This window comes from Melozone crissalis, unplaced genomic scaffold, assembly GCF_028551555.1.
Source record: "Melozone crissalis strain CALT ecotype California unplaced genomic scaffold, PUWL_Pcris_2 ptg000036l_1, whole genome shotgun sequence".
Lineage (NCBI taxonomy): Eukaryota > Metazoa > Chordata > Aves > Passeriformes > Passerellidae > Melozone > Melozone crissalis.
This window is the reverse complement of record NW_026535814.1, coordinates 14,370,806-14,394,370: the sequence shown is the minus strand read 5'-3', so window position 1 is coordinate 14,394,370 and position 23,565 is coordinate 14,370,806. Positions and strand designations below refer to the sequence as shown.

The following is a 23,565-nucleotide window of genomic DNA, read 5'->3' as shown; positions in this document are numbered from 1 at the left end:
AGAAAGTATTTCATCAGAAGGCTAGCTAAGAATAGAAAAAGAATGCAATGATAACAAAAGCTTGTGTCTCGGACAGAGAGGCCGAGCCAGCTGACTGTGATTGACCATTAATTAGAAACAACTACATGAGACCAATCACAGATCCTGTTGCATTCCACAGCAGCAGATAATTATTGTTTACATTTTGTTCTTGAGGCTTCTCAGCTTCTCAGGAGAAAAAAAAATCCTAAGGAAAGGATTTTTCAGCAAATATCATAGAAAATATCAGATATTTTCAGAAAATATCATAGAAGGGAGCTGCAGCTGCAGCACCGATTGCCCACAGCCCAGCACATGGAGCCTGCTCCCTGCTCGTTGGGAATGAGAGCAGGCCTTTGGCCACATCCCCATCCCTGCAGCCTGCAGGGGCACACTGGTTCAACCACTTGCCCCGGGCACAGCCCTGCAGCTGGATTCAATGCTCCATCAGCTGGGCTGGATTGTCCCCTCATCCTCCACCTTCTCTCTCGTGCTCAATTACAGTCCCTGCAGGACACGGGGAAGCAGGCATCAATCAGGGCTGGTTGCTCAGGTGACAGCAGCCGTGTCCCCGAGCTCCCCAGGGAGCACGGAAGCGCACATCACCCTCGGAGCCCGGTAATGAGTGGGGACGCAGGCCCGCATGTGCCCTGCCGGCTCCCTGGGGCTGCGCTGCTCGATGAGCCGCGGCCAGCGCTTCACAGCAGTGCAAAGGGACACGAGACCCCAATTAAGGCTGCATCAATCCCACTCCAGCTCTGCTTGGTACACTCACAAACAGCCCCCACACACACGCACACACTCCTTGTTGTTCATGAGCCTTCCTCCATCCCCGGTGGCCGGAACACAGGGATGGACCCGCCAGACCATCCTCCTCTGCAGGGGTTCTGTGTCACCCCCATGCCCTCCCAGCGTGACACCCCGACCCTCCGTGTCACCCCCGTGTCCCGAGGCTGGGTCTGGGGCCGGCAGCGCTGCTGCAGCACCCTGGACAGCGACACCGCTCCCCGGGTGGGCTCGGGGTCCGGGCTGGGGTCCCCCCTTGCCCTAGAAATGTCGGCGGGACTCTGGGTTGTGGCTGCTCCCGAGGGGCTGGGGCTGCTCCCGGAGGACTGGGGGCTGTCCTCGAAGGGCTGAGGTGGGGCTGTACCTGAGGAACTGCGGCTGTCCCTGGGAAGCTAGGTGTCCCCAGGGGTCCGAGTCTGACCCAAGGGGGGGACTCAAACAGGAGTTTCTGTCCCCACGGGAGTCCTCTGTGCCTCTTCAAATGTATAGGTGTCTGCACACGTGTGGAAGCCCATGTGCGAGCCTGAGTGTGACAGTCTGCATGTGCATGCCACTGAGTTTGTACAAGGGAGCACAAGTGACCACCCACATGTATGTGTGCCTCTCAGCTCCACCACGGTCACCTGTGTCCTCTGTGGACACTGCTCAGGTGCCAGGCTGGTGTATCACTGCTGGCATCTCACCAGGTCCAACCCGACAGCCCCATGGACATGGTCTCAGCAGCTCCAGGGTCATGTTTCCTTTCCTGGCACAGAGCAGCCTAACAGGATGCCCACCCATGGGTGAGCTGCCACTGGGGGCTCATGGGGGCAAGCCCCACAGCTTGGCTGGCACAGCTGGAGTTGGTGCCCTGTCTGATCCAGCCCATATCTGGTGGGCATAGGGCACCCGTTTGCAACTCAGAGCTCCCCAAAATTGAGGTTTCACGGTGGGCCATGAAACCTCAGGCACCACAGGTGTTACCCCAGCATGTTGGGGTGTCCTGCACCTCCAAACTGGGCCCTGCAGCATGGGTGGCACCATGCCCTGCACACAAGCCTCAGCAGCGGTTTGGTTCAGGAGTTTGTTTCCTTTAATAGTCAGATGGAGTCACGGCCGCGGCAGGAGCGCAGGGAGCAGCCGGAGCCGCGAGCCCCCGCGCTGAGGTAGAGGAGAGCACCACTCCATGCTCCCCTGCTTTGGCACCCTGGGGCACACGCAGGAGGAGGAGGCGCCTGCCCAGCCCCAACGAGGTAGTTCAGAGTGCCATCTTCTCCCCCTGTCACCCATCTGGGGACCCTGGCACCCAGGCAGTCTCTTTGGTGGTGGGGGGGGCTCTGCTGGGCAACCCTGCCCTCCCCGACATAAACCCCCAACCCCAGCCACACCCCAATAAGCTTCACCCCCACCATTCCCACCAATATCCCCATTATTTGCCCCCCCCAGGGTGATCCCCCTGAGCTGAGGACCTGGGGGGCTGAGATGCCACCACCCTGGGGTGTCTCAGGGCAGGGACAGCAAGCCCAGGCAGCACAGGAGGACTGGGTAGGGGTGTCTGCAGTGGGCAGGGGGTGCAGTATGTATATCGGGGCTGCAGTGCATAGGGGCTACAATTTATAGGGGCTGCACATATCATGCCTGCAGTGTTTGCACGGAGGGTGCGTAGGGAGAGGCAGCGTGGGCACCAAGGGTGTGTGCAGGGGATACAGTGTATGCATTGAGGGGTGTAAAGGGGCAGCAGTGCGTGCAGCGAGGTGGGTTAGGGGCTGCAGGATGTAGGGGATGCAGCATGCAGGTCCCGGGGGTCCCCCAGGCATCAGGGCAGCAGGAGATGTATGGGACGGTCACCTGGGGGTGGTGCCTTGGGAAGGAATGTGTGTGTGTGTGAGTGTGTGTGTGTGTGTGTGTGTGTGTGTGTGTCAGAGGGCACACATGGGGATAAGGGACAAAAGGGCCCGCGTGAGTGTCCACAGCCTTGCATGGACACAGCTCAGTATTGCAGCAAGAGGCACCTTTGGGTTGCCCATCCCACCCAGGTGGTCCAGCTGGGTCCCACAGCTCAGTCCCCCAGACTCTGGGCACCCCCAGCTGCTGTCAGGGTGGGGGCACATCTGCCTTACAGCGAGGTGCTAGTGGGAGTGTGGCTTTGGGAGGACGCTGGGAGCAGGGGGTTTGGGGCAGGCATGGGGTTTGGACGGGTCTGGGTGCTCCCTCCACCAGGTGCCAGGGTGGCTGAGGGCCGGCGGGCGAATAGGACACCTGGGGGACAAGAACAAGCAGGTTAGGGCAAGCCCAGGGGTGGAGGATCGACTCACCTGGCTCCCAGCACCCAGGCTGGGGAGGGTGGGACAAAGACTCATGGGGCTTCAGCCCTGTCATCACTTGTGGTGCCTCCCCCAACCCAGTCATCCTTGCCTGCATGGGGCAGCCTGTGAGGTGGCCCAGGGCCCTCTTAGCTGGCAGCGCCACATAAGGCTTAGCCCTGACCTTTCCTGCTCATTAAATATTTAAATTCTGAAGGCAAAACCATTGATTTTAATTGTGGGGTCTCTCAGCAGGACAGGCATAGATCTGGGGAGCATGGGATAGGGATCTGGGGTGCACACTGGCACCACAAAGGATCCTCTGCTCCACCAAAGCACCCCAACATCTTTCTGTGCACCATGTTCTGCAATCAGCCAAGCCCCACACTCAGCCAGAGACCCTCTGGGCACACAAGCTTTGGGCTGACCACAAATCCAAGCCCTGCCTTTGGGACCCTGGGGTGTGGAATGACCTTAGGTGCAGGGTCACTTCTCAGCCAGAGTCTGTCCATCTATTCCCCCCCACTTTAGCCCTTCATCGCTAGCACCTGCTTTGGGTCAATTTCCATCCTTGTCAACCCCCTCCTCCTCCTGCCCCCTCTCCCCAAGCCCTGCCACTTCATTACGATGGATTTTATAGTAAAGACATCAGATTGAAGGAAGGACTTGCTGGCCAGGCAGTGGCTATAAGTTATTGGATTTCCTGGCCGCAATTACACGGGCCAAGCGGCCCTTCTATTTACCTGTGTAGACAACTCCATTTATTTCTATTGACATGTTGATACTGCTAATGCTGTTGGTGGACAGGTTCAATGCGGTCTCCTGTCTGTCATCTGGGGAAAGGAAATACCAATATGAGTGTTAAGCGAAACAGAAACAAGAACCTGTCCGAGACAGATAAGCCGGGACGCAGTCCCTATGGGCATCCACACTCCTCTCCAGTGGCTGCTGCTGCCACCACCTCGGATGCCAGAGAACGGGATGGCCAAGGCTGAGGTGTTGCATGTCTTTACCTCGGTTGGAGATCTTGATGTTCATGGGGAACTGGGAGGCCATGGCCAGGAGGTTGTGCTGAAGCGCGTGTTGCACCAGCCGCTGCTGCTCCTCTGCAGTCAGGGCCACCTTCTTCTCTGGGGGCTCCCCTGTCTCCAGCTTCTCCCGCAGCTGCTCCAGCACCACTGCCTGTGAGGCAGCTGCTGCTTGGGCTGCTGTGAGATGGTGGCTGGCCAGTCCCACTGGGATAGCAATGCGCCCCGGCACTGATGCTGCCAGCATTCCGTCCTCTGCAATGACCAAGAGAGCTCAGTGGGTCCCTCATCACCACGCCACCTCACCATCCCCAGTGGTGCCAACTCCACCCCACCAGCAATGGGGTAGGCCAGGCCACCACTCCCAACATCCCAACTCCTTCTCTAAAGCCAGAGAAAATACACAGGTTTCACACCCTGAAAGGGACTAAAAGAACAACATTGTTCCTATTTTCCCTCAGCAAAAAGGGCTACAGCTGACAGGGAAACATCCCTGCTGCTGCAGCAGTGTCCATCTCTAGGAAGACAGGATCCTCACCCACCTTTCTTAATGCTGTGCACTTGGCTGAGCTGGCCACAGCTGTGAGTGGAGATGCTAAGAGCTGGCAGAGGCATTTTGGGGGTGCCCAGCAGGGTTGGGGTGCTGGCTGGAGAGTAGTTGAAAAGTGCCGTGCCAAAAGTCTGCCTGCGCCCCTCCCGACGGTTGCTGTCGATGGCAGCTTGGAGCTCTCCGGGAGAGCTGAGCGCCCGCTTCTCACATTCGTAGGGATACAGGTACTTCATGTATCTGCATGGGGAGAGAGCCAGGGGGAGATCCACGGCCGTGCACCTCCCAGCCTGCCCTGTGCTAAGCAAAGAGCCCTTGGGAAGGAGCAGAGCCCTCCAACCACTTTTGTGGTACTCCATGTCCGACCCCATCCAGGGCTCTGGGACATCTGAGCCAGAGGGTGTCCCGGGAGAGGTGTTCCCCGCCTGCCATGCTGCCAGGCACTCACTGTGTGCGGAGGGTGAAGGCAGCACTGGTGATGGAGGTAGGTAGGTTGAGGCCCTTGGTGATCTCCCGCCAGATCTTCTTGTTGATGACTTCGACCAGGCCACCCTTGTCTGTCACCAGCTGGTACAGCGTGTACAGGTCCAGCACTTGCTTGGCCATGATGGGGATGCGATTCACTGGTGTTCCTTCCAGAGGCACACAGAGACACAAGAGGGTGTGGGGGGCTGCCCACAGGGCCCTTTGCACCTGGGATCACAGCCCCCATCCTGCCCCCACTGTCACTGCAGGTACCCACAATGGGAGGCACATCTCTCCATGCCCAGGTGAGCACCCATGGGCACCTGGCATGCAGGTAGGACCCTAGAGTGCCTGGGAGAGTGGCCAAAAAGCAGGGGAGACCTCAGCATGCTGGCAGAGGGTCACCTCTGATGGAGCTGTCAGTGTAGCTGGGTATGCTCTCATCTGGGATATGGAGCCTCAGTGGGATGGGCAAAGTACCCCCTCCAGACACCCTTAGATAAGGTTGTCTCCCTACAATTCTCAGAGCAATCTGTACAGCACCAATCTATGAAATCTCTCAGAGCATCCTAGAATGATTCACTCTGTAATGCTCTTTCAGAGCCCCATAAAGAGAGACTCCCTGTACACTTTAAAAAGGGACCCATCCTATAACCTTTCTGAGGAGGGAAGATCCTCACAACCCTTCTGGGAGCACTCACCCCACTATCTCTCTATGGAGAGGTTTTCTCTTCCAGCTCCAGACACTTTCAAAGAGTTCCTGAAAAACCTCTTAACCCTACAGATGGCCCCAAAAGTTTCCTCTGCTTAAAGAACTTTAGTGCCTCTCTTCAAGAAACCTGACCCCAAATCCTCTTCAACTGCCCTCAGCAGAGACCCTGATGCCTGGTGCCCCACCATCATCCTCCTTTACGAGGCTATGGGGAACATGGGTTCACCAGGGTTCTGTGAGCTCAATATAGATCAGCATGGTCTCCACAGCCACCAAGGCTGGCTAAAAACCCCTCCCCACTTTCTCAGCACCCCCAATAAACTCACAGCCTTGCTGTGCTCCATGCCTCCTTGGGATGATGGTCTGGGCATTTGCTGGAAGCTGGGCAGAGGAGGGACAAGCACCAAATCCCATCCCACCCTGTTCCATCCTGTGCCATTCCATCCCCTATTTATTCCTCCTGCGAGGTGGCGGGGCACAGGCAGTATTGGAAAGCCATCCATTTGGCCCAGGGAGGCTGTCACGACTGCGCTTCGCCCCTCAAACGAAGCCGTCATTCACCGCCATCCTCCAGCATCCCTAATTTATGGCCCTGATATTGGCTTGGCTTCTTCACATAAGCCTGAAAAATGAGCTCTTTTTATTCTTTTACTGAGTTCATTTAACTTTTTTTTTTGTGTGTGTCTGTGTTGTTCACCAGGTCGGGAAGGGGGAGAGGAGTTTATCCTCCTGGGAGAAAGGCAGAGATATTGACTTGACATCTGCTGTCAGCAGCTCACCAGCTCTGCTCAGGGCTGCTGGCACCAGACCATCACCTCGGGGGCCAGTTTGAGGGCTCTTCCTCACCCCCACAACAGTGAGTTTTCAGGGTCTCAGCCCCTAGCCAATGGCCCATGGATTCCTCTTCTCCCATCTCCAGCCTTGGTGACTTACAAAAGTACCTCACCATTAATCTCAGGGCTGTGTGGAGTGTGTGGCTGATGCCTGTCCCACTGACAAAGGCACCTGTCTGCATCCCCACAGAGTGATGGCCCCAGCCCCAGCCAGGGAGAAGGCCACAAAAGCCCAGGGAGGTGATGCAGCCATTGTGGAGCTGCAATTAGCACCTTGATTGATTAATAGCCCCATGTTATCAGCAGGGCACGCAGCTTGGTGGTGAAATGGAGGGGGGGGGGGGGGGCTGCAGACCCCAGTAAGTAGATGTAGAAATAGTAGTAGTAAATGTAGAAATAGCTCCCTTCTGTCCCTGATTACTGCCTTTGAGGTGCCACAAAAGCTGGGGCACGACTATGAGCTGCCCCACTGCCTGTGTCTGATGGTGGTGGTGGCATGGCCTCCATGAGCCACCAGGGCCAGCTGTGCCCTTGTGCCATGGGCTGGCCTCAGAACGTCTGCCCCCCAACCCATTCTTCAGCCCTACAAATCTTCCACTCTGCTGACAAATGTCAGGGCTGATACAGTCCCAACAGACAGCAGGTGGGATGCAGTCCCTTTCAGCAGGGCTCACTCTGTGAACATCAATCCCTCCTGGAGACCTTGGGGACACAGCCTGGGTGTCACAGTCCCCTGCCCATGCACCTCTGGGTGCCCCAGCTGCACCTGCAGTGGTTCTCAGGTGCTGCTTCTTACCCAGCTCTTGATGACCCCTGGGATGCTGTCCTTGCCTCTCAGCCCTTCTGTCCCCTTTCTCTTTGGTACCCCAGTCCAAAATCCCTGTCTCCTCCAAAAGGTTCATGCACACCCATCCCTGCACACCTGCACCTGTGCACCCACACCCTGCCTGTCCTGCCCAGGGGGATGGCCCCCACTCAGAGGAGAGGCAGGACAGAAGGGATGGAGGGCACAGGAGTGGGACATCCAGACACAGAGGGATGTGGAGCAGCACTGTCAAGGAAGCATTAGGCTCCCTCCCTCCTCCCCACACCAGCAGGCACTTACTTAATTAGCCCCGGCCCCAACAGCGAGGGAGTTAATTAGCTCTGGAGAGAGAGAGATAATGAAGCTGCAGAACAGCCCATGAATCTTGCAGCTGATGGATGCTGGAGGGCCGAGGCAGTGCTGATGCTCCCACTCACTCCCCACAGCTCTGCACCAGGGCCAGGGGGCACCCATGGGGCAGCACCCAGCCCACCCACAACCTACAGCTGGCCCCAGGGTGAGCCCTCTGGCCGTGCCAGCCACTCACCACACTCCCGTGTCTGCAACAGGTTTGTGGTGTCCCAGCCCAACCCAAAAGTCAATCTCTGCAGCCCCACAGCCAGGTGGGCACCCTCACCACCCTTCCAGTGTGCAGGGCATGCAGGTGACTGCCCCCTCTGCCCTCCCTCACCCCATGCACAGCCAGCCCCAAAGCTCCTGCACCCCCCTCAGCCTTTCCCCGTTAATTAGCTCAGCATTAACCTCTGCCTGGGGTTTACTGGCTATCGAGCGGCTTGTTCATTAATCCACACACCAGCAAAAGGCTCTAATTAATACAGCCGGCCACACGCCCGCGCTCGGCAACTTTTAATTGTCGCAGGCCCGGCCGGGGAGGGCGAAGGTTAAAGCATTTATCGAGTCCCAGGGAGCCAGCTCGGCTCCCCATGCCGATAGCAAAGATTTCCGATGAGGATGGGTTGGCTGGCGAGCCCTTAACCCCTGGGTGCCCGGCGCTGCCTGGACTGCCGGCCCCACTCCGCAAATCACTGAGATGCTGATGGTGGGCATCCTCACCAGGCGCTGCACAAGAAGCTCTAAAGGGCACTGCCAAGGGCATTCCCACCGGGCATCCCTAAAACGTCCTGAAAACTGCTAATGGGCATCATTAAGGGGTGTTGTCAATGCCTGTCACCAAGGGGGTATGTTAATGGACACCCCCACCAGGTGTTTCCAGCGGGCATCCCTGCTGGGCATCCATAATGGGATATCTGGGACAGATGCCCCAGCCTGGGGTTGTGGGGGAGGCCCAGGGGGAGCACCACAACACCTGCCTGAGGGATTTGCAGAGACCTGGAGCAGCTCAGAGCCTGAGAACAACACACCATGAGCCCCCCACCAGCAGCCGAGGCAGGGGTGGCAGTGGCACCCACCCCATCCGCCCACCTTTACCTCTCTTCTGCATGAAGCCAAAGAGGTCATCCAGGAATTCCTTGCGTTTCGGGTCCTCATCCAGTTCATAGAGCTGGAGGCAGGAGAGAGAGAGGGATCAGTGCTTCCAGCACATGCAGGTGAGAATGGGGAGGGGAGCAGTGCCTGGGGCTGAGCACAGCCTGTGCCAGAACCTGGCATCACCCCTGGCTCCACCTGCCTGCCCTGCCAGCAACAAGAGGCTTTCTGTGCACCCCTAACAGAATCCCCTGACACATCCTCTGCCTGGGTGTGGGCTCTCCCTGTGCCTCGGGTCTGACATGGGCTCCCCACAGACCAATGACTATTCTGAATCTTTGCTGCAGAGAGGCTGGCTCTGTGCCTCAGTCTGTCTGGCCCCTCACCCTCTTAGATGCAAGAATCACAGCCCAGAAACATCAGCAAACCCCAAGCCCCAGACAGGAGCTCGGGATCAGGATGCTCAGCTCTGCTCTGGCACTGCCAAGTGTTGGTATTCCCAAGCCCCAGCATGGTATCAGCATCCTCATCACCCCTCATTCCTCACAGGAACACAAGCCCATATGAACAGTGGGGGATGATTCCACCCTGGGGAAGGAAAAGTTGGCTTGACCGTACCCCTGGGTACTACCAAGGGAGCTGCAAGTGCTGGGGCTGCCATGTGCCCAGGATTGCACAGACACAAACATGTGTGGCTGTGAAGACACTTATGGTGGATGGTCTGGACACACGGACACAGCCTGAGCTGAGGGACAGCACTGGGGAGGTGAGTGGAGCCCCTACAGCAGGGACACCAAGTGCTGGATCCCTGTGAAAGCCGGGCTCGCCTGATTCCAGCACAGCGCCTGAGTGACCATGACAAATTGGAGCCTGCCAGATCGATGGCCCAGCAGTAAAAGTCAGAGCACATGAAGGAAAAATTAGCACCAATCGAAGACACTATAGACACCAATTCCTCCCAGCAAGCCCGGCAAGAATTTAAAGCCATTGAAAAGAAACAAAACTCAGCAGTCCAGAATGGATTTCCAAAACGTATACAAAGAAATGCAAGCTGGAAAACAAAGTCAGGCACAAAATAGAGTCGTTTAAAAAACAATTGTGCTGGGAAAGGCTGTTAAAAAACAATAGGAAGGGAGCACTACCCCGCTCCACACAGAACATTACTCACCAGACAGATAAAGGGAGCTATGCTTAAGGGTCGTCAGGCTGCAGGCACAGGGGGATGTGGGGATGGGGGTGGATGCCGTGGGGACACATGAATTCAGAGATACGGGAATGTAGGGATATGGGTCTGCAGGGATTCAGGGGACACGGGGATGGGGTGATCCAGGGATGCAATGGGGACACACATACAGGCACATGGGAATGTAGGGATGTGGGGTGTAGAGACTTTGAGGACATGGAGATGTGGGATGTGGGGATGGGGGAATGTGGGGACCTACAGGGATGTGAGGATGCTTCTACAGACCCCATGGTTCACACCACTGAATAGACACACCTAACACAGTCCCCTGTCTAACTCAGGTGCCAGCTGCCTGTCCCTTGTCAGAGACAGATGGGTGCTAACTGCCTGTCCCTAACTTTATCTAGGGGTACACCTGCCAGACTCCCACCCTGCCCACAGGTGCTGAGTGCCTGCTCCATGGAGCTCCTTCTGCACTGCTTCTCCACTCTCTGGATCCCACTTACCTATCCCCTCCTTGTAGCTGGGCGCTCCTGGAGTGCCCTGACCCTGGGTACCAGTGCTGTGTCCCTCTCCACCGCAGTGTTCCCTTCCTCGCTCCCCATCACCTGCTCTTTTCCAGGAGGTCCCTGAACCATTGACTGCAGTAACTAGGTCAGGCTCTGAGCAGAGCTCCAGGAGGCTGCTTTGATTTCAGCCCCAGGAAGGCTGTGTCAGGAGGCTTTGCCTGCATTTTCCTGCCTGTCCCTGCCTCTGGAAGGCCTCCACACCAAGCGCTTTGACATCCCCTGACATCTGGCTTGTCAAGGCAGGGGCAAACCCCCAGAACTGGCAACTACCACTCATCCCACTGCAAGGTGAAGCCATGGCCTTCCTGAGGGTCACCTAGTGGATGGGCTTCAGCACCCACACACCTCTGCCCTGGGTGCCACTCGTGTTTCCCCTCCCATGGATGCAGGCAGGATTCCCCCCTAGAGCAGGCCGCTACTGACTCCAGCCCCCAAAACAGGTGTGACCTCCAAGGGACAGGTTCTGTTTTTCCACTGTTTATTAACCTCTAACCTTTTATCTGTGGGGCACTGAGATGCAAAAACACATTACATCAAACGGGGAGCAAAGGTCAGCTTTTAAGTGGAGATGAGAGTGGAGCTGAGTAACTGGGGACAAGTCGGCATGGCCCCTGGGTACACCTGGGATGCACGGGGTGTTCCTTGGGATTTGGGGATGCCCAGGCTGAAGAAGAGATCTCCTGGGTCACACACAGTCACTGTGCATGGACACATGCCTCACCTGGGTGTGCACAACCCCACATGGGCTGCCAGAATCCCACATGGGGGTGCACAAGCCCATGTGAGCACAGAAAACCCTACACAGGCATGCACAACTACATCCAGGCTTGCACAACCCCACAAGCGTGCACAGCCTTGTGTGGGTCTACTCGACCCCACAGGAGCGTGCACAGCCCCTTGTGGGCATTGCACAGCTCCACATAAGCATAGGCACAACCCTGTACAGGGACACAGATCCCCCTCGTGCCACACAGAAAGTGGAATGGGCATGTACAATCCTGCACAACCTTGCATTGGTGCGCACAGCCCTGCAGGGACACGTAGAACATCACAGGAGTGTGGAAAAGCCTGTGATGCACATGCACACGCAACCCACAGGGGCACAAATCCCTACACAGGCACACACAGCCACGTCTGGAAGTGCACAGCCTCTCATGGGCAGGTACAGCAATCTGGTGTGCCCCCAGACTTCCATGGGCACACTCCAGACTGCAGGAGCATCCACAACCCCATACACACATCCTGGGCACGCACTCCAAATGTGCATGCACAGCCCAGATGGAACATGCACGTTGTTGTATGTGCACCCACAATCCAAGAATGGAACACACAACACCAGAAAGGCACTCACAACCCCACATATACATGCACAATTCTGGACAGGCACTCACAATCCTGGAGGGGCGTGTACAACCCCAGAACGGAACACACGACTCTAGACAGGCAAGCACAACCCTGACAGCACACACAAATCCCAGCTGGGCATGCACAGCCCCAGATGGGCAAACAGAGCCCCATACATGCGTGCACAGCCCCAGATGGGCAAACAGAGCCCCATACATGCGTGCACAGCCCCAAACAGACATATATACCCTGTACGTGCATCCACAAGCCCAGATGGGCGCACAGAGCCCTGAACAGGAACACAGAACTCCAGAAGGGGATTTACAGTCCCACACATGCCTGCATAGCCGCAGACAGGCTCTCCACATGGATGGGCACCCCTGACCCCACAGAGCACCCCCCTGCCATGTGCCTTTGAGCAGTGGTCTGAGCCTTGCCCAGGGGCAGTTGTGCAACACAACCAGCGGCTCCTGCTTGTGGTGACCTATGAGCAAGGACCCTTTTAATCGTGTTTGTATTGATATAATTAGTAACTCATTTAACGCCATCGATGTAACTATATTCCTCTATAAACGGAAGTATTAAACTGTCAAGCCCCAGGATCAATATCCCGCCGGTGTGCAGCGCAGCCCTGCTCTGCCAGCCTCGGGGACCTGTCCATGCTTGGCCACCCCACTGGCTTTGGGACCCCAGCAGCAGCACCCCAGCTCCACCTGGCCCTGCTGGCTGGGTGCTGCTGCAGGACTGGCTCCGTGTGTCCTCATCCCACACCCCACGCTGGGTGCAGCTCTGGGACCTGCTCCCTCCTGTCATCCCATTGCCATGGCGACATCTATATTCCTTACGGGATGGGGATAACGGGGCCTGTCAGGCAGGTTAAAGGTCAGTGGGTCGAACATGGTTTATTAACAGGACGTGAATAGGCCTTGTGCTTCCTCCTCCTCCTCCCCCCCACGATTAAGTAACATTGTTAACACCATTCATTCACCCAGGACATGACTTTCCGGAAGCCAGGAGGGCTTCTAGAGATGAAGCTTGGGTCCCCTTAGCCTAGCTGACACACTAGACAGAGGAAGGATGCAATGAGGTGCTAAGCCACCCGCCAGGCACTTCAGCTTGCCCTGGTGTGTCCCCACACAGTCCCCCCTTGGCCCTGCTGCCAAGAGAAATGATCTCAGTGGGACCCCCACAGTCCCTGCTCAGCTGCCACCTCCTGCTGGCAGCGAGGGTTCAGATCAGCAGCCAGGATTTAATCCACTTAATATGAGCTGTATCGATCCTAGACCCTGCTCAGCTCCCCCCCACCACGCAAACACCCCAGCCCTGAGCTCCTTAATATCCACCACATTGATTAGCCACACTGCTAATTTTTCCATCTGGCCACTGTTCACGCAGCACGCCCAGGTAATGCTCACCTCCCTGCACCCCCCAGCCACACACCACGGGTGGCTGACTGCTGAGGCACTGTTTTGGAGTCACTGCACCTCTCTGGAGCTCGACTGCTGCCTCTGAGATCCTTCCTGAGGAGGATGGCTGGCGCACAGCCGAGCACCCAGACACTGGTGTGTCCTCCCCTGTGCCCTGCTGGCATGCCTCAGTTTACCCTGCAGAAAATCACAGGATCTGGCCATTCCCAGTCGAGGCACCGCCCTGAGCACACTGGGGTTCAGGGATCCCACCAGTATCCACAGCTGGAGCCTTCCCTGCCATGGGGCCCACACAACAAACTAAGGGTTTGCAGCTCCCTCCCCCGTCCCCACAGCCAGAGCTGGGGGGCAGTTCACTCCCCGCCAGGCACAAACCACCCCCTGACCTTGCAAGCCACCACTCTCCTCTTCCACCAGTTGTTAATAAGTTAATGGTTACGGGACGGCCGTGCCGGGACGGCCGGCTGCATTGGAAGGAAGGCAGCGCTGGCTCGTGGGGCACGCTGCTCCGCTGGGCCCACAGCCCCGAGGGGTGCAGGGTGCCCACCCATCCCAACATCCCACCAGCCCCAGCAGCCACCCCACCAGCGTGGCCAGACACCTCTGTGTGGGGACCTCTCCCAGCGCCGTGGCTCCCCTCAAAGCCTGTCATCACGCTTAATATTTAACGGCGCTTTATAGAGCAGGCAGGTTTAATCAGCGCTGATAATGCGGCGGATCCGGCAGGTCATTAGAACCCCCCTTGCCGCCGCTCCCGGGAGGGCTGCCTGCCTGCTGCAAACATTAACCCAGCCCCGTGCAAGCTCGGCTGGCAGGCACTGGCCTTGGGACAGAGCCCCCCACCCACAGCCTGGCCCCGGTGTGATGTGGGGCACTCTGTGCAAGCCTTCTGCTCAACACACTCTGCAGGAGGGGAAACTGAGGCAGGGGGTGCTGGCATGGCTCCCGCACAGGCTGGAGGCAGAGGAAGCACACGGCTGTGTGGAGCCACCACGGGCAGCGTTCAAGGCCCCTTGTCCCATCCGGGGGCTGCCCCTTGTCCCATTCGCTCCCGGCTCCCGGCTGTCCCGCACGGTCAGCCCTTGTTACTCGTTCATGGCTGAGCAGGCAGGGAGTCAATGAGCGGATTTGTTCGGGTTAACCTCCCTGACCCATCGGCGCTTGCTCCGCCACTGCCTCCCCCTCCATCCTGGCTTTCCTCTCCGTGTCTGCCTCCCCCTCCATTCCTGTCCCCCTCCCAGCCCCTGATCCCTCCATGGGTGACTGGAGTTGTGAGACACCCTTCAATCCCTTCAATCTCTTGAATCCCTTACTAGATGACTGGAGCCATGGCACCCTGTCCATGACCAGCACCACCCCAGGTGTCCCCAGGGGACACAGACAGGCACCCCCATGGTACTTGTGTGGGTGAGCACACAGGGCAGGCTCTAGCACCAGGTCTGTGCAGGCACACAGCTGCTGTGGGGCTGTGTGAGGATGGGGTGCACCCACGGAGGGCTGTGTGCATGCCTGGGGTGTGCATGGGCTGTTCAATCCCTCTCCCCACCATGCACCTCTGGCCCCAGCCCCTTCCTGCAATTTCTTGGATGGAACAATGTAGAAGGAAAGGTTGGTGGCCACGCCAAACCACACCCTGTGAAAGCAACACCAGCCCCTGCCTCAGCTACTGCAAGAGCTGTGTGCCTGAGCAGAAAGAGCATCGGGGCCTGGTTCTCACTCGTGCCCTCCCACAGACACGGGATGTAAGCTCTGGAGTATGATGGAGCTCTGTAGGCATGATGAGGAACACAGCCTGACCAACAGAGACAGCTCCAGTGGGTGCCCTGTGCCCCAGGGGACAGATTTCCAGAGCTCCCACACAGAGTCTGCTCAGCCTCTGCACATTCATGCACACTGCAGCTTGCTCTGCAGATGCACACACGCGTGTGCATGCTCTCCTTGTGCACCCTCACCCTGGACAAACAGCCCCAGCAAGCACACTCACACAGCCCCTGTATGTGCTCCCCCTCTGCACAGATCCTGTCCACGCTTATGTATCCCTACAAACTCTTCACACACACACATCCATCCATCCATCCATCCATCCATCCCCTTGAGGCCAGACTCCACCACCTGAGATCCGATCTCCCCGCTGCAGACCTGCCCAGCTGGCCGGCAGCACAGGAGATTTACCTCCATTATTAACCCAATTAGTGGATTATTGGAGGCCCAAGTTGATGAGGGGGTGCATCTTCCCCAAAGACTCAACTGGCATCTGCTTTCAGGGAGGCAGCTGGGGAGGGAGGTGGAAGTGTGAGCTCCTGATGGTGCTCCTCTCCCCTCCACACTGAGGGTATTCTCACACTCTCTACCAGTTTTTACACCTCCTCCTTGGAGCCCCACTCCCAAACCCTTTGGACCCTTGTCTGGAAGACAGTGCTGTGGCAGCTTCTGAGGCTCTGAGCATCCCACAGGCTCCAGTGGGGCCCGGAAGTGCCCTGAGGGCAGCAATGGGAGCAGGTGCCTGGCACCAGCACCACTGCTCAGCACTGTGGGCTGGGCAAGAGGCAGCCTTGGAGGGGGCTTAGCCCTCAAACCCTGCCTCAAGGTCCATGCAATTCCAAGATTGTGTCACTGGTACAGGCATGCAGATGTCTAAACACACTGGGACACCCCACGTGTGCCTGTACATGGTGAACATAGGTGTGTTCAGACTCATGTGGGCACACACACACACACACAACCACAGCCATATGGATCCATGCACACCTGTGTGCTCATAAGGACCTATAAACACATTCCAGCACTTCCATGGGTTTTCACACACTCTGCATGCTCCTGTACATCCATACAGACACACAGGGATCACTACACACAGGGGCACTCAGGTGGGTCCACATACACACACACACACACACGCACCTCCACACTTACATGTCACTTATACAGATGCACACACTCAGGTTGGTCTGTCGGCACACACACCCCCAGAACAGCTCTGTGTGCCCTTCCAGCCACACCCCAGCAGCCCCCTGTCCTGCCCTGTGCCCTCCACTGCTGCTGGGTTGCCAGAGCTGTTGGAGCTCCAGGGATTGGCACACTGACCCTTGCTGCTGATGCCACCTCCCCGCTGCAGGTGGTCTCAGATCAGGGGCACAGCTCTGCTCACAGGTTTGCTGGAGAAAAGCCTCCAGGCAGACAAGGATGGGGCAATGCGTCCATTTCTCCCTCGGTGACTCTGCAGATTAATCAGGACCCTCTAATTTAGCCCTGGGAGCCCTTGGTCCTGCCCTTAGGTTGAAGATGCACTGACGGTGAGGAGGGCACTGTGGCATGGAGACCACTACCCTCTCCTCAGAGTCCCCCTCTTCAGCCACCTCCATTCCTGGAGCATTCCTGACTCTGTTTCCTCCATCCCCAGGGACAACACCACAGGAGAAAGCAATAGGGACAGAGGCAGGAGGGTGCACACCATTCATTTTGGGATGACCCTCTGTGTCACGAGGAGGTGTTTGTCTACAGGGGCACACACATCTCCAGGCTCTGAGATGTGAGTGCACACATCACAGCCGGCAAGCCCTCCCTAAATGCATGTTAAGGACAGGTGGGTGGGTGCAAGAGGCAACTCCTGGCATCAGGGACAGGCAAGGCAGGAGGAACGGCCACTCCAGGGTTAGGCTGAGGATAATAGCAAACAGCTGCTGGCAAAACCAGCCACCCCCAAATTAACCACTGAGGCTACCAGACACCCTGGAGTTCCTAAAGGGCTGGCTGGGGCTCACCTCCTCCTGCAGCTGCTCCTGGGAAGGGAGGAAGGAGCTTCAGAGGTGCTGATCCCCCCAATCACAGCTGGGTGTGAACATGCCAGAGGGGCCCTGGCAGGGAGGGCATCTCCTGCCAGCAAACACTCTGCTAACAGAGAGCTGGATGCAAAGCCCAGATGTTTGAGTCCCTCCCACCCTGCGGAATGGAGAAGAAAGCCCCAGGTTCTGGTGCTGTTCTTTTATCACTGGAGGAAACCAGCGCACCCATCCCTGTCTATACGCATGGTTTCTCTAGGGGGAAAGCTGAATTCATGGAGCTGAGCTTGGCACCAGAAATGCCAGGCTCTTACCCGTGCCCTCCAAGTCAAAGATAATACAGCACCACAGAATTATAACCTGGAGGCATCCCAGCCCTTAGGGAAGCTGGGGTTCATGGCTAATGCATAATCACACCCCACTTGGTAGCCCCCACCCCAGGGCTGGGTCTGCCTGACAGCCCTGGGTGTGGAGACCTCCCAGACCTTTGCCCAGGTCTCTACCCATGCGTCCTTATCAAGGTACATAAACCGGCGCCGGGGGCTGATGCAAGAGGCAGGGGTGAGGGGGTCTCTCAGCCTCCTAACACTGCAGCAGCGCTCCCAGTCAGAGCAAAGGTCCCACCAGCCCCCCCTCCCCAGCCAGCACCTCAGGAAGCGCATAAAACTACAGCACACATGTGGGATATTTCCCCAAAACGCTCCTGTGTGCAAAGCAGCATTTGCCTGTTAACCCGGTGGGTTTTGCCACAACCACCTCGTCCTCTGCTCCCATTTTTAGCACCACTGCATTGTGTGGAAATGCTTCCCGGGCTGGTCCTGCACGAACCTCCTACCCTATCCCCATCAAGGCATCATCCCCACTGCAGAGAGATGGGGAAGTCTCTCTCTGCTCACTTTCTGCCAAACAGCCTGGATCTGATGGTCTCTGTTTACTTAGCTGTGCCCCCACCCAGGATAATGAGAGCAGGGACAAGCCCTGAATCCCACCCTGGGTGACAGCATGATGGTTTGGGTAGTTTCAAGCAGGGAGTCCTGGTGGGAAATACAGTTCTGGCTACTCCAAGGGTCTCTCTCCAGCTCCAGGACTCTCCCAACCACACTGCCACTACCCCAGAGCTTTCCAGCAGACAGACACACGCTGCCCCCTCACCTCCCCCACAGCATCACAGCCCAACCCCTGGGAAACCTCCGAAAGCTGAAGCACAGCCACCCTCCCCACTGAGTCCCTGCAGAGAGCGGAGAACCTGTTCCCCAGGCTGGGTGAGGCACAGCCCTGCAGCTGTGGAGGACCCAGCAGGGACATGTCCCACCCCGGCAGGGGAATGTCCCCTCCTGCATGATCCCAGGGGAGGGACAGCAGTGACAGCCACCCTGCAGACCCCAAAGCATGCTGGCACTGCAGCCTGCTCCAAACCACAGAAGGACATCCCGTTGTTCTCTGGGCTGTCTGGGACACGCCACAAGGTGGGAAACACAGGCGTGGGTCTCCAGATGAGGGGTCCGTCACTTTTCCAATCAGGGTTGAAAAAACCCAAGGAGAGTAAACAAGGAACGAGCCAGCTCTCACCGTGGGAAGCTGTGGCAGGATTTATCCCGCACCCCAACCTCTCCTGTCACCCCTCTCCCACTGTTCACAGCATTCCTGCCCTGCACAAGGAGCCGGGCAGCCCCAGACAGGGGCAGGGCGGGAGGCTGAAGGACGAGAAATGCCGGGGATGCTTTCCTAGCCTCCCTGGGAGGGAGGAGCTGCTTCCCACCTCCCGGCTGACCCCGGGAACCGGACAGTCAGCCTTTTTCTGTGCAGCGGGGTGTAATGTAACACTTCCCGGACGAGCTGTTTGGCCTGTGCAGCTCACCCATCCCGGGCTGCTCCAAGGCAGCGCCAGGCTCTGGCAGCATCCCTGGGCACAGCCGGGGGCAATGTGCTGCCCGTGCCCTGTCTGCATCTCTACCGGCTGCCTTGTAGCCAGGGCATGAGCCCCGGCCCCCCAAAATAACAAGGTGTTGGGCAATTTGAAACAGAAAAGGCAGCAGCACGCCCCTCCAGCAGCCAAAAGTTGGGTCCCTGCTGGTGTTCCCTTGCTCTCCTGCTGGAACTGGATGAGACCAAAGTGCTCTCATCCTCCTGTCCCTGAGCAGCACCGTCCTAAAATGCCACACAACAGCTCTATGGGGACATCTCTGTGTGTTCCACCTCCTCACCACATCTTCCCTGTCACCCACTGTGCCTCTCTCTCCCCCACAAGGAAGCTGAGAGCACAAACCTGCCCTGGCGCTGTGCACTCCGTGCCCACACCCCTGCATGCAGAGGCACCCGCTGTGTGCAAACCAGAGCTTGCACAACACGGCTCAGACGAGATCCACACACATTAAATACAGGGGGACTTTTCCTCCATCCTTTACACGAGCTCCTGAAGCCCTTTCCCCATGTCCCCAGCTGCAGAAGGGTCTCCCCTACACCCACCAGGAATGAGGGGACAGGGTGTATGCGCTACTTCCTCCATCTGTAATACACCCTGGCCCTTGCAGAGACACAACAACTCAGCTCCACAGCTCGCCAGCTCCTTGGGGTAGCCACACACCAGAGCCCCTGCCCTTTTCCATCTCTGTAAATCCCCCATGGACAGGGGTCAGCTGTTTTACTCGTTATAGAAGGCAGCAGGATGGAGCACAGATCAGGGTGGGCACAGGGAGATGCCTGGACACAGGACACCCTATCATGATGCAGGGCCTGGGGACAGGTACAGGGGACACCAAGGAGGGAGGTGGGGTCATGAAGCAGGGCTGAAATGGGGTTTGGTAGCAGGGAGATGGGGAGCAGACAGGATGATGACAATGCCTAAAGGACGGGACAGGGCTTAGGGATAGGGGACGTGAGGAGCATTCAGGGGGTATCCATTTAGGGGAGGATGAGGTTTGGGGACAGTACTGGTGGGGTTTCATTTAGGGTGGGATAGCAATAATGTCTGGGGGTTAATGGGGATATGGGGGATGTCTACTCAGGGTGGGTCCGGGCTGGGGCATGGTGCTGCTCATTTCGGGGTGGGATACAGACAGGGTTTGGGAGCAGTGGGGGGCATAAGGACTGTCCATTCAGGGAAAGCTGAACGCGAGTTTGGGGGGACACCGGGGATGCCTGCCGGGAGCAGCCGGTGCCGGGGCAGCGACGCCTCCTTACCTGCTTGAACTGCTCCTCGTAGGTCCATTCGTGGTGCGGTGGTGGCGGTGGCTCGCGGGGCTCCCCTTCTTCCTCCTCTTCCTCCTCTTCCTCCTCGTCCTCCTCCTCCTCCCCGGCAGCGGCGAGCGGCGGGCGCGGGCCGGGGGCCGGGCGGCGGCGGGGAGCGGCGGGCGGCGGCCCGGGGCCGGGGCCGGGCTCCCCCGGGGGCCGTCGGGGAGCGCCGTCGGGGCCGCGGGCCAGGCGGGCCGCCTGCTGCCGCTGCAGGCTCTCCATCACGGCGGCCAAGCGCAGCCCCCCCGCCGGCCCCGGCCCCCGCGGCGGGGCGGCCGGCTGCGGGCACAGAGCACGGCCTCAGCGCTGCCGCCGGGGCCGGCGGAGGAGGAGGGAAGGGAGGAAGCATCCCCCACCCCACCCGCTCTCCCCGCCGCTCCCGGGGGCCTCGCCCGAAAGTTGCCCGCGGAGCCGTCGCCGCTCCCGCCGCCGGAGGGGCTTCGTCCCCCGCCGGGACCGCGGCACCCTGCCCCGCGGGGAACCGGCCCTCCGGCGCCACAGCCCCGCTCCTGCCGGCGACGCCGTGCCCGCTCCTGCCGGACACGGGTCCGACCCGAGGAGCCTCCTTCCTCCATCCCGCTGGGGACCCGTGTCCTGGTGGGACTCCCGCCCCAGTTCCACTGGGAACCGCGTCCTACCGAGGAGCCCCTTGCCCCCCGGTCCCAACGGAGACATCCGCCCCGACGGGGAACCCTCTCCTACCGAGCCCCCACCGCCCCGTCCCCGCGGGGACCCCGTCCCGATCCCGCCGGAAGGTCTTGCCGGGCGCCCTGTCCTCCCGGGACGCCCCTCCCGCTCCCACCGGGAATCCCGATCCCGCTCCCGCTCCCTGTCCAACGCGGTGTCCCTACCCCGCTCCCGCCATGCACCCCCGCGTCTCCGGTGCCCCTCCGGCCGCTCCGTCCCTCACCAGGGCGGGTTTGGCCGCCAGGCTGGGGTTTTCCACCATGCCGCCGGCTCCGAGCGCCGCCCGGGGCTCGCCCCGCCGTCCCGGGGGGCACGGCCGGCTGCTCCGCCCGGTCCCGGCCCCGGCCCGCCGCTCACATGGCGCCGCGCCCGCCGATATTTCTTTTATTCCGCAGCAGATGAGGGTGGGTGGGATTTTCCCCCTCTTTTCTTTCTTTCTCTCTTTCTTCCTTTTTTTTTTTTTTTTTTTTTTTTTTTTTTTTTTTTTTTTTTTTTTTTTTTGCAACAAGTGGCAGTCAGACAGCAACACCCCTCCCCGCTCCCATTTGCTAGCGCACGTCTAGGGAGTCACCCGGGGAGGGCTGGGCTTCTTACGGCAGCCCCGGGGGATCGCCGCGCACGGGCCCGCCGAGAGCCGGCGGGGGGGAGCGGGACCGGGCCGGGGGCGGAACGGGCTGGGAGACCCCCAGTGTGTGCCCGTGTGGAGGTGCTGGACGAGGGGAGTGCGGGGGGTGTGTGCAGGCTGTGCACACATAGACGTGTGAGGAGAAGGGAGTGTGAAGGAGGGAGGGTGTGCGAGGGGTCTGTGCAGCACGTAGGAGGGTGCTGCCCCTATCGCGCACCTTTTAGAGGGTCTGTCTGTGTGTGTGTGGATACTGGCGTGTGCTGGGAGAAGGTGTGTATGTGTGTGTGTGTGCTCATTGCCTGCGTGTGTGTAGTGGGATGGATGAGCCTCCCCCCACGCGTGTGTAAGCAGGGTGTTGAGCACCCCTGTGCCTGTGCACAGTGGGAGAAGTGAGTGCATTAAACGTGTGGGAGCCCCACACACCATCGGGAGTGTGCCCGGGGTTTAAGGGATGTGTATGTCCCGGTGGTGTGTGGGGAGAATGTGGGTCCATCACTGGAGCAGTGACCGTGCACACGCAAATGAGAAGCAGCGTGCACTGTCAGAGAGGCTGAGCACCTGCAGTGTGCACACACGTGTGTGTTTGCTCTTATAGGACAATAATAAATGCCCTCTATGTGTCTGTGGGGAACTTGGGGGTGTGTGTTTTGTGTGTTCACCTGTTGGTGTGTGCAGTCTCTGTTGGGAGGGGCAGGAGTGTGCACACGTGCTTTTTGGGGGGAGGTGGGTGTGTGTTCATGCTACCAATCCATGTGCAGGCACAAAGGGGTGTTCGGGGCAAGCTCCAAGTGCTGAATCCTGAGCTCCACCCTCAAGGGCTGGGGTATCACAGCAGTGTGATCCATGACCCCCAGCCTGGGACTTTGAAGGGATCTTTGTGGCAGGTGCTGTGTGTGCCTGGCCCCTGGCTAAAGGGGTCAGATTGTAATGTGGCCTGGATGCCCAAAGAGGCTTCGTGGCGCGGGCAGAACAAGGCCAAGTGTCTCTGTCACAGGAGTGGCTCAGTGCTCCTGGCTTGCCCTGTGTCCCTGCTTGCAGTGGGGTAAACTGTGGCACCAGGGTATCATCAAGTGTGTCAGCAGATGTCACACAAGGATTTAGAACAAGGTGAGAGCACGGCATCTCTCTGCCTTGGGTGCTGCCTGCTGGCAGCATCCCCTGACTGTTTCCTTACTCTCCCTCCACCTGCCTGTCTGCCAGATTTTCCTGACTGCTTTCTCTATGGAGGAAACTTTGCCAGGAGGCAAAGGAGGCACCTGCTCTTCCTTGGGCTTTTTTTGGCCAGGGCAGCTTAGGGACCAGCATTGCCCCACAACACTGGGGCACAAGGGACAGTGGCTTTGATTCCATCCCACAGCCAGAGCAGTTTGCCACTGAGATTTCCTACTGCTGCACTGGGTTTTGGTGGCATGGGATGACAGGAGGCTGGGTGGCAAGGGCTGGTGGCTCTGTCCCCTCCATGGCCACCTGTGTGCTGCAAGGGTCAGGGGCAGCCAGCATGAGCCAAGTCCTCCCTTTTCCTTGAAGCAAAGAAAGGAAAGGAAATCTTGAGGAAAACCAGCCACTGGCCATGCTAATGGCAGGAGCTGACTTCGCTCTCAGGCTCCATGTCTCAGCTCTGTCCCTTTCACCACTTCCCTCTGTGGGGAAAAGCTGCTGCTTCTGTGCTCTCCAGTTTCCCTATGAGCATCTCCTGAGCAGCTACCCCATGTCCTGCCATGGCTCTGATGATTCTCAGGGCTCCTTAAGCTTCTGGCACCTCAGTGCATGTGACACAGTGCACCATACTCACCAGGGA

General features: G+C 58.5%; 1 protein-coding gene across 1 annotated transcript; it reads right to left on the bottom strand.

Annotated features, from left to right (window-relative positions):
* Positions 1 to 2,899: 2,899 nt before the first annotated feature.
* On the bottom strand, positions 2,900 to 21,404 carry ARID3C (AT-rich interaction domain 3C). Its single transcript, XM_054283401.1, has 8 exons — positions 21,366 to 21,404; positions 20,405 to 20,734; positions 8,926 to 8,998; positions 5,110 to 5,293; positions 4,657 to 4,901; positions 4,100 to 4,369; positions 3,830 to 3,919; positions 2,900 to 3,042 (listed from the first exon to the last, which is right to left on the bottom strand). Exons 1-8 carry the CDS (start codon positions 21,402 to 21,404, stop codon positions 2,900 to 2,902), a joined length of 1,374 nt encoding a protein of 457 aa, XP_054139376.1.
* Positions 21,405 to 23,565: the final 2,161 nt, after the last annotated feature.